Source organism: Furipterus horrens, unplaced genomic scaffold, assembly GCF_987537825.1.
Source record: "Furipterus horrens unplaced genomic scaffold, mFurHor1.1.pri manual_scaffold_11, whole genome shotgun sequence".
Taxonomy (NCBI): Eukaryota; Metazoa; Chordata; class Mammalia; order Chiroptera; family Furipteridae; genus Furipterus; species Furipterus horrens.
The window spans coordinates 17,880,395-17,892,975 of record NW_028327181.1 but is presented as its reverse complement, the minus strand read 5'-3'; the positions used below and the strand labels follow the sequence as shown (position 1 = coordinate 17,892,975).

The 12,581-nt window shown below is 54.9% G+C and overlaps 1 protein-coding gene across 1 annotated transcript in view; it reads right to left on the bottom strand.

The window, feature by feature from the left end:
• BCR (BCR activator of RhoGEF and GTPase) overlaps positions 1 to 12,581 on the bottom strand; it is a 109,337-nt gene that overhangs the window by 42,216 nt on the left and 54,540 nt on the right. The window contains exons 2-4 of the mRNA XM_090292724.1: positions 9,777 to 9,958; positions 2,727 to 2,831; positions 2,073 to 2,258 (exon numbers count right to left, since the gene is read on the bottom strand). Of these exons, the coding sequence (XP_090148850.1) occupies positions 2,073 to 2,258; positions 2,727 to 2,831; positions 9,777 to 9,958 (473 nt within the window). The remainder of the gene's footprint in view (positions 1 to 2,072; positions 2,259 to 2,726; positions 2,832 to 9,776; positions 9,959 to 12,581) is intronic.

Genomic DNA, 12,581 nt, shown 5'->3' with positions numbered 1-12,581 from the left:
GTCTCAGGAGGGCTTCAGGCTGAGTCAGCTGAGTCACATCCACAGGGTTCAAACCTGTAGACACATCAGAGAGAAACAGGGGTGCTTCAAAGGTTGGGGGCACCTGCATCAAAATGCAGCGTCTTGCTCTCCGGCCACGGGGCAAGGTTTCCTTGCACCTTTGCCCCAGGGCAGTGAGGGGAGGGCACCGCCAACAGGAAAACCTTGCTGCGGAGAGGAATGCGGGAGCCTAAGCCCAAGCCGAGGCGAGGCCAGGGTCCAGCCGACTGTGTGTCCGAGGGCCCAGGAGGGCTGGGGTGCCAGCTTTTCATGAACCGCCATGCTCTGTGCACTGATGGGGGGGAGGGGCAGTGACCTTGGGTCACCTCTACCCCTGCTTCAGGGAAAGTGCTTGTGCACAGGAGGCTCAGATAACCCTGGAATCAGGATCAGGGGATCTCAGAGGTAGAATTCCTGTCGCACGGGCCTGGCCAGCACACATGACCTTTAAGGGACTCTCCTAGGATGAGGGCTGTCGGTATGGGGAGGAGGCCTCTTTGCCAGGCTCTTATACCCAGACACCCCCACTCCCAACAAGCCTCCGCCTAACAAGACTGACAGAGACCTGCAAAGAGTGGGAGACTCATTTTCACACGTGAATCTCACATGTTAAAGACAAAAATCCACCTGGCAGCTCCCATCTGAGTCTTCTCCTTCATCCCCAGCTCCCTTAATTGTCTCTTCCTTTTGAGCAAGTCCCACCTATCCCCATCTGGGTTAAGTGTGCATCCCGGATGCAATCCCTGTCCTGGTCAGTGTGGCCTGGCCAACACCAACGAGTCTACCAACCCTTTCATCGGATCACCAGATTTTACCCGCTGACTTTAATAGCTGCATCCTTGGCTGCTCTTGGGCTCTGTGGTCAGTGAAGGCCAAAGAGGCCTTGGCCTGCCTTCACATGGGCCTCTCCCATCCTGTGACTCATCATGGACACGTCTGCCAAAGAAATTTGTGGCCAGTTTTGGCTCACTGAGCCTTTCAGAAATCCTTATTCTGTCATTCTGTCACCCGCCATCACCGGCCCTTCAGTTTTACGGCTCCTGAAAGCCAGGCAAGTCCAGGCAAGAGACCTTTCATTCCTCTGTCTCCTTATCTGCATGGTGGGAAGATGGGATCTGCCTTATATGGCTGCCTCAGCTCCGGTGCACACACACCTGCGGCCCCCCCACCTTGCACCCCTGATCAGAGCCGAGCCCATTACTCAGGAACCAGCAGACACACAGTGCAAGGCCGTCCCATGGTCCACGCTTCCAGCTTACAAACCCACCCCTCCTGCATTTCTCCAGCCTGTCTATAAGGATGAGTCCCGATTCCTGCAGGGCACAGGGTGTCACTGCCCAAGTCGCCAGCATTGAGTACACCTCCAGGTTCTGACAGGAGCCGCCAGTGGGAGCTGAGGGCCCCTCGGATGTTCTGTTTTTACCACTTTTCTCAGCCAGGGCCCTCCTTCAGGACTGAGGGTACTTTTCTTCCCCACTACCTTGCTTTTTACTGTCCAAGTTCCCGCCCCAACCCCCAGCACCTAAATTCTGCAAGTGATACAAGAGCTTTTATTCAGATAACTGCAAAAATGAAATAAAGTATAATAACCCCAACTCTGCTCCCAGGTGTGCTCACTCCTCCAGGCTCTGCCCCACCCCCTGCATCGTATTCACGAGTCCTGCTCTCCTGGGCATTAGCATCTCTGTGGTCCAAAGCGGACCTCAGGGGGTGGCTGGACCAGCCTGGAGACCGGGAACCTTGAGTAAAACTGAGCAGAGCCCAGAAGGACCCAGGCTGATGAAGTCAGGGACGGGTCTCGTGTGAGGGTCCAGTGTGGATGCCGTGGCAGAGCCCCCCGCTTGCAACCTGACCTCTGTCATCTGAAGTAGTGAGGCACACCCCAAGCATCTTATTTGACACTGTCACTCTGATGTCCCAAGAGCCTCAGCAGCATACACATGCAGGTCTCAGGAGAGGCCTGGCCCCCGCCCGGCCACCTCCACACCCCAAGCTCCTGGGAGGCTGTTGTGCACCTGCTCCGAGTCACTCACCAGCTTCTGGAAGAGGTCGCCCACTTGCTGCTGGTGACTCCACTGCTGCACGCGGGGGAAGAGCCCGTCGTAGAACTCCTTGTGGATCTCGTAGAGCTCAGGCACTTTGAAGAAGATGGTCTCTATCTGCTGGCTGGTCAGCACTGGCTGCGATGTGGTGGCAGCGGCCTTCAAAGGCTTCATGGGCTGGAAGGGGGCACAGGTGAGACCACGCAGGCGACAGGTGAGGTGGCAATCATGAAGGGGTTCACCATTTGTCAGGTGCATGGCATGGCCACAGAAAAATCATGGTTATGTGACACATGTGCTTTCAATTTTATATTATATTTTAATTTTTATATTCCATTCAAATTTTATTTACTTATTTTTGATTTAATCTTTATTGTATTCTTTTTTGTGCTTCTATTTTTAAATTCCATAAAAAAAAAAATAATTTAAAACCAGCTTGGTTTGGCACCTGTCCCACACTGCTATCCTTGGGGAGCTCCAGCTTCTACACAGGTGGGATGTTCTGGTCCTCCTGCAGGTGTCTCAATGACTCCAAGGAGAGGGGGAGTCCCAGGCTCCGCCAGCTGACCTACAGCCTAGGCTGTGTGAGCAGAGATCTCCCCTTGCCCCTGCCCCACCCCACTCAGCCCCCTGTATCCTCCTCACCAGCAGCAGGGCCTCCAGGTGGCTCAGGTAGGTCTCCTCACTAGCCAGGATTCCAGAAAGGACCCATTTTCTCATCTCCAAGCCCTTTTCCAAGTCCAGCTCATCCTGTAGAAGAAACAGATAAAAGTCAGACCTGGGAGATGCTGTCTTAGGTGGCCCATCTCGAAGAGGAAGGCTGTGTTGTCAACCTGAGGACAAGACTCTGCGATTGTACCAGGTGAAATGAAAGGGAGTCACAGAACCCCAAGCATACCTGTCACTCGCTCACGGTCACTGCCAATTCTGGAGGGTCATCCAGCCAAGCTGAGAGCTACCCTTAGCCTTGACACTGAAAAGTCTGGAGCTGAGAAGTCAAGCAAGGCCTTCCTCCACCCCTTCTGCCTACGACCCAGGAGTGGCAGCCCCAGGAGAGGCCGAGCTGAAGGGTCATTGGAACCTACCGCACAGCCACCCCAACTGCCTCTGCCACTTGTCACTCCTTGCCTGGATTCTCTGACACCGTCACTTGACCCTTGGACTGAAGGGATGGGCAACTCTGCCTCCTTCCATGCACCCTCCCTCCTGGCCACGGGGCAGAGCTGGCAGCTGCTACCACCTGACCAAGGGAAACCCGTTCCTTGGGCTCAGGATCTTTGTCCCTCGAGTCTGCTCTTCCGATTCTGTTGTCAGGGACCCTCTTCCGGGTGGGCTACGGCAAGGCCCCCCACTCCCATCAATACAGCTCTACTGCCTTTGCCTCTGAAAGACAGAGCTGCCTTGTCATTGGATGATGATGTGGGGGGAGACAGGGTCCACAGAGCTGGTGACCACACTCCAATCCCAATTGTGACAATACTGTGGGCTGCAATGTGTCTCCCGGCACCTCAGAATACGACTGCATTTGGAGTTAGGGCTTTTAAAGAAGTAATCAAGTTAAAATGAGGTTTTTAGGGTGGGCCCTAATCCAATATGATTGGTGTCCTTACAAGAAGAGCTTAGGTGATCAAATGGTACAAACCTCCAGTTATAAAATAAAAGGTCCTGGGGATGTAATGTACGGCACGGTGACTATAGTTAATAATACTGTACTATATATTTGAAAGTTGCTGAGAGAGTAGATTTTTAAAAAAGATTTTAATTATTTTTAGAGAGGGGGAACAGGGGGAGAAAGAGAAGAAGAGAAACATCGATCGGTGGCCTCCAGCACACACCCCAACCAGGAACCTGGCCCGCAACCCAGGCACATGCCCTGACTGAGAATCGAATCAGCAACCCTTCGCTTTGTGGAATAATGCCCAACCAACTGAGCCACACCGGTCAGGGCAAGAGTAGGTTTTTAAAGTTTGCATTAAAAAATTAAAAAAAAAAAAAAAAAGTCTGTAACTATGTGAGGTGATGGATGTTAATTAGACGTACTATGGTAATCACTTTACAATATACACATATACCGAATTGTTACGTTGCATACCTGAAACTAATATAATATGTCACTCTCTATTTTTAAAAAATAGAGAGAGAGAGATTAAGATGTAGACACACACAGGAAGAAGACAGCCATCTCTAAGCCAGGGAGAAAGGCCTCAGGAGAGACTGACCCTGCCAATACCTTGAACTTGGACTTCCAGACTCTAGAAATATGAGGAAAAAATCCCTGTTGTTTAAGCTCCCTCCCGTCTGTGGTACTTTGTTATGGCCACCCTGGGACACTCACACAGAAGATGATGCTAAAAACAATGAACACTGTTGTGTGACTGCCAGGTGGGCAAAGCCTGGTGTTAGAGGTTGGCCAGTCCCCACTGTAGTCCTGGGGGGGGGGTCCAGGTGGGGAGGGGCCCTCCGTTCACAGAAGGTGACATAACAGCCTGCTTTTCCCACCACCAGGCGTCCCAGCCTGCAGAGTACATGAGACCACCCCCGCTGTGGCAGCCCTCGGGTGTGGGACTGGAACACTGCCCCCACAGTTGCTCACTTCCCCAAACCTCTCAGGGAGTGTCCCGCTTGGGGGCAGGTTCCTGGCCCCCCACACTCCTGATATCTGGGGCTGGAGGATTCTCTGTTGGGTACTGGGGGCCATCTTGTGCCTTGTAAGGTGTTGAGTAGCATTTCTGGCCTCTATCCACCACATGTCAGTAGCAACACACAGACGCGAATGTCTGCAGACGTTGCCACGTGTCTCCTGGGGCCCAAATCAACCCCAGGTGGGAAATGCCTCATGACCAGCAAGTCTGGAATCAGGACAATGGTATGGCTCCTCTGTGCCTCCAACCCTGATGTCCCTCTCAACTCTCCTAGCCTGGTGACACAGAGGCCCTTTGTGGTACAGAAGGCAGGCCCAGCAGGAAGCACCCAGGGCCAGGAGTCAGGGAACAGGGTTGCAGAGCCAGATCTGCCCCCTGAGCTCCTTCTGCCCTGATTCTTGGCTGCCTGGGTGTAAACTGGAGAAGGGGACCCAGTCCCTCCATCCCATCTACTTCTGCTTTCTGTGTCACCTCCTCGTTGTCCTCTGGGAACATCTGGTCTGCTTTGGGAATCTTCTAAGCGCATACGAGCTAGGTGTATGCCTGTGTGCCTATGGACGCACCCGCACTGTGTAGGGACCAGCCATTAAGATCTTGGCAGAGAGCCATTCCAGGGAAGGGACATCCAGGTCCCACAACCACAGAGCCACCTCCCTGAGCACACTGGGCATGGGTCTGCAGGCAGGAGTCTTTGGGGCACACTGTGCCTCATCGGGAAACTCCCTATGTCAGCATAGCGTCTGGAACATGTAAGTGCTTGATGAAGATTCACTGAGCCTACAAAACAGTGAATGGATCTAGAACTCCATGAGGGGCCCGTTTGGGCTGCAACCTTACAAAGCTGTGGGCTCCTTCTGGAACACTCCTCTATGAGACAAGCAGGCCCCAGGATCCAAGACTGTCGGGGCAGCCGCTCCAGGGCCTGAAGCACTACCGGAGCTCAGAAGGTCTGGTGCGCACGGTGCACAGACCGGCAGGGTGGGGGTCCCCGATGCCTCCTCTCACTGCAGCCCACCGAGCCACACCTGAATGGGGCACCACCTGGGGGAAGCAGCTCGCAGCCCATCCTGCACGTGCCGCCCACCATGTCTAGGACCCTCTGTCCAAGCAAGGGAAGGGGTGAGGGCAGCGGCAGCTACCCACCCAGCTGCATGTTCTGAGGAACAGTCCTGCTACAGTGAGTGTGGGGAGGCTGGGGTGACAGCCCCACCCAGCACAAGAGGCTGGTGCTCATATGGGCTGGTAGTAGTATTGTGCCTTGTTCCCACCCACACGGCTTGGAAAACCGACAGGAAAAAGCGCAGGCAGAACGGCACCGAGGTCAGCTCTCCCTGTGTCGATGGGCATGGCCAGCTCCAGGGAACATCTGGCCTGGCGACCTCTCTGGACTGGGAGGAGACTCGGGGCACAGGCACCTTTACTCAGATCAAGAATCTTCTCCTTAGTCCCTGAACAGGGCTGGTGGCATCAGACAGGCACAGCTGGGACACCAGCCAACTTCCTCTCGCAGAAGAGAGGGCGGGAGGAGGAGTGCAGAAGAGGGGAGCACAGAGAGTAGGGCCGGGGCCAGGTGATTTATAACCCCACCCTGCATACATGCCGGCTCTGGAAAGGGCACATGAATCCAGTCAGGGCCAAGACGGCGGGGACACCGCGGTGGGAGGAAGCTGGAGGAAAAGAGCAACTGAGAAAAAAAAGCAGGAGCAGAAGGAAGGCCTCCCACTGCTGCCCAGGAGGAGGCAGGGGAGTGGGGCAAGGGAGCGAGCAAGCAACACAAACCGTGACACTAAAAGAAGAGACAAAAACAAATTGGGCCCTGGCTTCGATGGTTCGTGGATTGAGTGCCGGCCTGCGAACCAAAGGGTCACCGATTTGATTCCCAGTCAGGGCACACGCCTGGGTTACGGGCCAGGTTCCCTGTTGGGAGCATGTGAGAGGCAACCACATGTTGATGTTTTTCTCCTTCTCCCTCCTTTCCCCTCTCTCTAAAAATAAATAAAATCTTAAAAACAAAACAAACGAAAAAACTGGGCATGATGACAGGTAGAAAATGCTGGGTGAGGGATCCAGGTGACCAGAACTGCCACCTATCAGCCAGCTGCCAAACCCACAAGGAGCCGAGGGATGGAACAGAAACAGAGCTGCAGAAATGTGAGCAGCGGCAAAAGCGTGTGGGGCGCACCCCTCACCCCCATCCTTAACCTTGGGGATCGGGGCACAAAAGCCCAGCCATGAGGGGTAGGTTGCTCCCTGCTGGGAGTTCAGAGCCAGCACAGCCGCTGGACGAAGCTGTGGGCAGGGGCTGTGTCTGGACACTGTCCTGGGGCCCGGCCAGCAGATGACAGAGGTTGGCCTCTGAACAGGGCCACATGTTGAGGGGACAGGGGCAGCCCCAGTCCCCCAAATAGAGGTGGAAGCACACAGGGCAGGAAGCATGACTCCTGTGCCCACCCCCTAAACCAACTCAGTAGGTTCTCAGGAGAGAAGGGAACAGCCTGGGCTGGCACCAAACACCTGGTTTCCCCAACTTCTCAGAGAAGACAGGTGAGGCCAACCACTAACACTGTTTAATTAAGTCAGGGCCTCAGAGCTGGGTGACATGGCCAAGCTGAGTCATAGGGACACAGGTGACATTTATCCTACCGCGCCTGGTGCAGAGCCTCGCTGGGGCCCCTGAAGCATCAAAGCGTCCGTGACAAGTGAATCATAAAAGTGAATAAACTTGTAGCTGCTCAAACAAAAGCACCAGTCAAGAGGTGTAATTTCTGCTCCACGGCCACAACTGTTGACCAGATATACTGAGTACGGGGCTGGCCAACAGCAAAACCGTACAGCGGGCCTGTTTGTCTTCCAACACTCCTGAGCCAACTTTAACTCCCTTTGTAAAAATGCAAAATTGACTTCTGAGTAGGGGTGACCAATTAAATATAAGCGTTTACTTTGGCTTCCTCCAAAAAGAAGAAAAGAAAAAGAAAAATAACAAGAAGTCCCAGAGCATCTGTGGGCCCTGCCAGCCACCTGCCGAGGCAGCACACGGGCACAGCCACTTCTGCAGAGCTGCACCCAAGCACACACACTTTCTGGGCCCCTACCTGCCCCCGAGGGGCCCCTGGCTGGAGGGCCTCTGCACATAAGAAGGTGTGGGCTGGGGTCGCATCTGCCTCTCCTAGCGGGTCCCAATGTCGCTGGGCGTGCCCCTTGCTGGTACCCCAGGGACAGGGCCCAGCAGTCACTGTGAGGAGCAAAGTCACACACTGTGTCACAAGGCATGGAGCCTGGGGAGCAGGGGCTGCTCAACAATGTCAGCTCCCTTCTCTGTGCATCGATGTCCCCCGTGAATGCATGGATGGGATGCTGCCACAACACTAGAGAACCCCAAGAAGGACTGACCATACTGACCTAGCAGCTGAGGGTAATGCCTGGACCCTTATTTCTTTCCCTGACACTGGCCAGCTGGCAGCTCTGGCCCCAGACTCCCAAGAGAGTCCATAATGCTGCTTTGCTTCAGTTGCGATAGTGGTGCCAGCTTTGCCCTCCCAGCAGAGAGGGCAGTGGTCATGGAAACGGCCTGTGAAAAGCCTGCTCTTCCCAGTGTCTCCAAGTCAGTGCAGAGGAGGGTCTCAGGGCAGGAGTCTAGGGGCAGGTGGCCAAGTCGCACAGGGCCTGGGACACAGGGTGGGCTGATCAGTCTCCTCAAGGGGCCTGAAGGTGGAGCAAGGTCCTGCCAGGTAAAGAGCCCTCAGGGACAGTAGATGGGACAGGGAGGTCCTGTCCCAAGTTCAGAACTCCACCTACTTACTCAGGGCCCTAAGGATCCTTGTCTGTACCAAACCACATTTCCAAAGCAAGAAGAGAGGAAGTATACTAACAAAGGCAAGGAAGTTGACGGGAAGTGTCAACTGAGGGATCAGGAAGGCTTCAAATGCCATAGCTGCGTGGCCTCGAGCAAGTTGCTTCATTTCTCTGGACCTTGGTCTCCTAATCTGTAAACTGGTGAAACTGGACAATGGATAAGAAGCTACGTGGGGCAGGTGTGTGCTACACACTGGTGTCCCCTCCCATCTCCATGTTTCAGAATGAGAAGCCTGCCAAGAACCAAGGTCATTAGAAATCTCAAGGCACCAGCCCAGAGAAGCAACTGCAGTGAAAAGACACAGTTTTAGCTCTTCTTTGGAGTCAGGGGGAAAAAAAAGCAGATTCCTCTCATTTTTAAATCTGGGATAGAAATCACCCAGAAACAAGCTGTCATCAGGGACAAAGGGACCAGAAAGACAGAGGTGCGATCCGCCTCAGGGGCCGGGATCTTCTCGAGAAGGAAGGAACCTGAGAGGTCAAAGGGGTGCCCTTGCCTCAAAGGCAGGAGATGCATGTCTGGGCCCTAATGCACCGAGGAAGTGCTCTCCTGAGCCACAAAACTGCAGAGCAGCGAGGACTCTGTGGCAGGCTGGGCCAGCGCACCGGCTCTGGGACGACCCCAGGGCTATGGAACCAGGAGAGAGAAGCCAGCCCAAGGGCTACCCCAAGGGCACCTACTGAACGTGCCACTTTGCACTCACCACGCCATCTTGGGACCTCGGTTCCACATCAGTAAAGTGGCAGTGACAGCAGGATTGTTAATGACAATGAGATCTCAGAGAAAGACTGTGGTCAAATGGACGGGGTCAACATCAGCACCCCGTTTGGTAAAAGGGAGCAAATACACTCTGCGGAGTGCAGGGATGGGAGTCTGGATGCCACCCTGCTCCGTAGCACCACTGGGGCCAGCCCACAGGCCCTCAGCTTGTGCTGCCTGCCTCCTCCATGGCTTGGCTGACGAAGTTCCAGGGTCTCCCTGTTAAATGCACCGGGCAGGGGTCCCTGTGCCCCCGATGAAGGAATGAGAGAGAAAGGAGCTTTAGTGTCTCAACATTCAACCGCAGCTGCTCCATCACTTACTTGTCACTTGCCCCTGAGCAAAGTGGCTGCACATCAGGGAGCCTCTGGGACAGGGGCAGCTGGCCTGCAGCTGAGCCCAAGCCCCAGCTCACACCTGGCCTGCTGCCCTGGGACTCACCGCTTTGGTGGGTTCCAGGGCTCCGGAGGCCAGTGCATCCCGGCTGCCCCGGCCCTTGCTGCCGAGGTGGGGCGAGGAGGAGGGCGAGTCGTCGATATAGGGCAGGCCGTCCTGGGGTCGGCGCTGCTCCTCAGCCCGGTCCGCGGCACAGCCGTATCCAGGTGCTGTTCCGAATGACGTATCTGTGTGAGCAGAGAAGCAGCCTGTGTCAGAGACGGGAAGCAGGGGCTGGAGGGTTGTCCGCCTGGGAGTGTCTACACCCTGCCTGCCCCAGCAGGTACCCAGCTGACAACGTCTGCCACCTGCAGGCATCACACAGGGACCTTAGGCACACTGACCTCACCTTCACAACTGACTGGCCAAAGACCCCAGGGCAAGGAAGGGAAGAAACAGCAGCTCACTCTCTAGACAATATGAGACTGGGCTTCTGAATGCTGTCTGGGACACATCTGCCCTTGACCCGAGAGGGGGGCGTGAGTCATTATAGAAAGGTAGGTCCCAAATTCTAATGTTTTGCCATCAGGGATAGTCTCATATACCTGTCCATGGGGATGTGATGGGGTGAAGAGCACAGGCAGCACAGTGGCCCAGGTGCAAGCCACAGCCACCATGAGCAGCACCCATACCTGCCCGTCCCAGCTCAGGGAAAGCGCTGCAGCTCTCTCCCCTCCCCCACCCTGCCCTCGGGCTCACTCCCAAATGGTCTGGCAAAATCCTACACCACCTTTACCCCAACCACTGGGCCTTTGAGGACAGAGAATGGCTTATCCTACAACACGCTCCCTGATATTGGGGACTAGCTAGTTACAGAGAGTAATACTTCCTTCCCATCTGAAGACAGTAACCCCTCCTTCCCAGGTGAAATCATAAAGCCACACCCCTTGGTCTTCCTGTAGCTCTGTTCCCAGACCCCGCACCAGGACACCAAGCCACAGGGCCCAGCCCTCTCCAAGCCTCACAGGAGGGCCTCTTTTCCTCCCAAAGGGCACTTTCATGACCCATGGGTTTTCTGACAGGTCGTGCTGATGGATAATGTCAATCAGACCACATCACCTCCACCCTGACTCGCCTGCAAGCAGCCCCACCTAAAGGTGACCACCACAGGTCGTCTCCGCAGTGTTCATTCACTAGTTTACAACAACTTCCCCCACCAAACACACCCACTCTGGGGCTCAGGCTCCAGGTGCTGGCAGGGACCAGACTGCCCAGGCCAGGTGGGCAGAGGGTCACCCACAGACTTCCGAGTTGACCCAGCAATCCCAGAGGGGGACTGTTTTCAGTTCTTTCCACATGCACAGGCAGAAGGAGCTGTGGTGGGAGTGACCGGGTGCTCACTGCGAGCTAAGACTGGCCGCCAGTGTGCTGGGCGACTCTTCTGCCGAGCTCCAGGTGCCCACGGATGGCCGAAGTCCCAGCTTCCTTCCTCCCACGCCTCTGCCACTCCCCAGTTCTCTTCCTCCCAGCAGGTCACACACCCTCTAATAGGTGTCCTAAGCCCTGGCTACACGTCAGCATCACCTAGGGAGCTTCAAACACAACGCGGCTGGGCCCAACACAGATCAACCGAAGCAGATGCTTGGGTTGGCCTTTCCCTCCCGCCCCCGTGGCTGTGAAGGCTTCTCCAGGGATTCCAGCAGGCAGCCACAGCTGACACCTGCTGCACTGCTCCAACCAGCGTCTGGCACTCTGCTGGTTGCCAGGCTGACCCACCTAGGTCCCATGTCTGCACACAGGCACCAGCTGCAAGGCCAGGCCGGGTTCTGCTTCTGCTAGGACCCTTCTGCAGGTTGACAGTAGCAGATGGGGTAGGGGGACCCAGAGAGTGGATGGCCTCCTGCCGAGTCCCCTAATAAGCTGTGCAGAGGTGCCTTGGTCTCCTTGATCCACAAGCCATTGAAAGGCCATCAGTGGCACCAAGACCATCATGTTGGGATTAATGCTCAGCCCACTGGTCTGTGGGTATTGTATTGTCATGCATGACAGTCAGAGGCCATGGTCAAGTTCTGCCTCCTCTTCTGAAAATTGACCTCTCACCCAGCATCCCTGAGGACAGCTGGGGAGGATTCAAATATATTAAAAAACACAAAACCTTGCTAATGCAGAACTGTAACCCTGCACCCCATGCCGAAAAAGGGGTCTGACTTCAGCATCCAGTTCCTTTTGTGGAGCCGGATTTTTATTTTTATTTTAATAAATGAGCACAGAGGCTTTCTTATCTACTTAACATCCAGAATATAAAAGCTATGTCACAGAAACCCCTACTGGAGACATGCCCACCATGGGTGCTACTTCCAAAGGCAGCCAGACCAGACAGAAGGCCTCAGCTGTCAAGTGGGGGCATCCTCACGGCCTGCATAGTCTCCTGGGCCGCAGGGTCTCTGCCGTTCACATCCTCCAGATGGGGCAGGGTAGTCGGCTTTAAGAGCTGTGGCTGGACTTTTGTAGAAGGGAGGCTTTGGTCCCACTTGCCGTCCCTCAAGCCGTCCATGTCTCAGTCGTCATGACTTTAAAATGAACTACGTGACCAACAGAGGCCCACTCAGCTCTAAAATGTTATTGTCACTCTGGTGTGGCCAGCCATGCCCTCCCTACCTCCTGAACCCACCTCCTGGGTTACAAGAGCCAAGTGCCTGGCAAGTGTTTGCGGGCAGTGTTAAGCGGGCCATCAACTGGCTGATGTGGACACTTCCCCATCACCAGGTGAGCCTGGGGGACCAGGTTTTGCAATCAGACTCCAGTGGATAATTATGAGGATCTGGTTAACTAAAAACCCAGGTGTTTTCCCACTGTGTATGCATCTCCCCA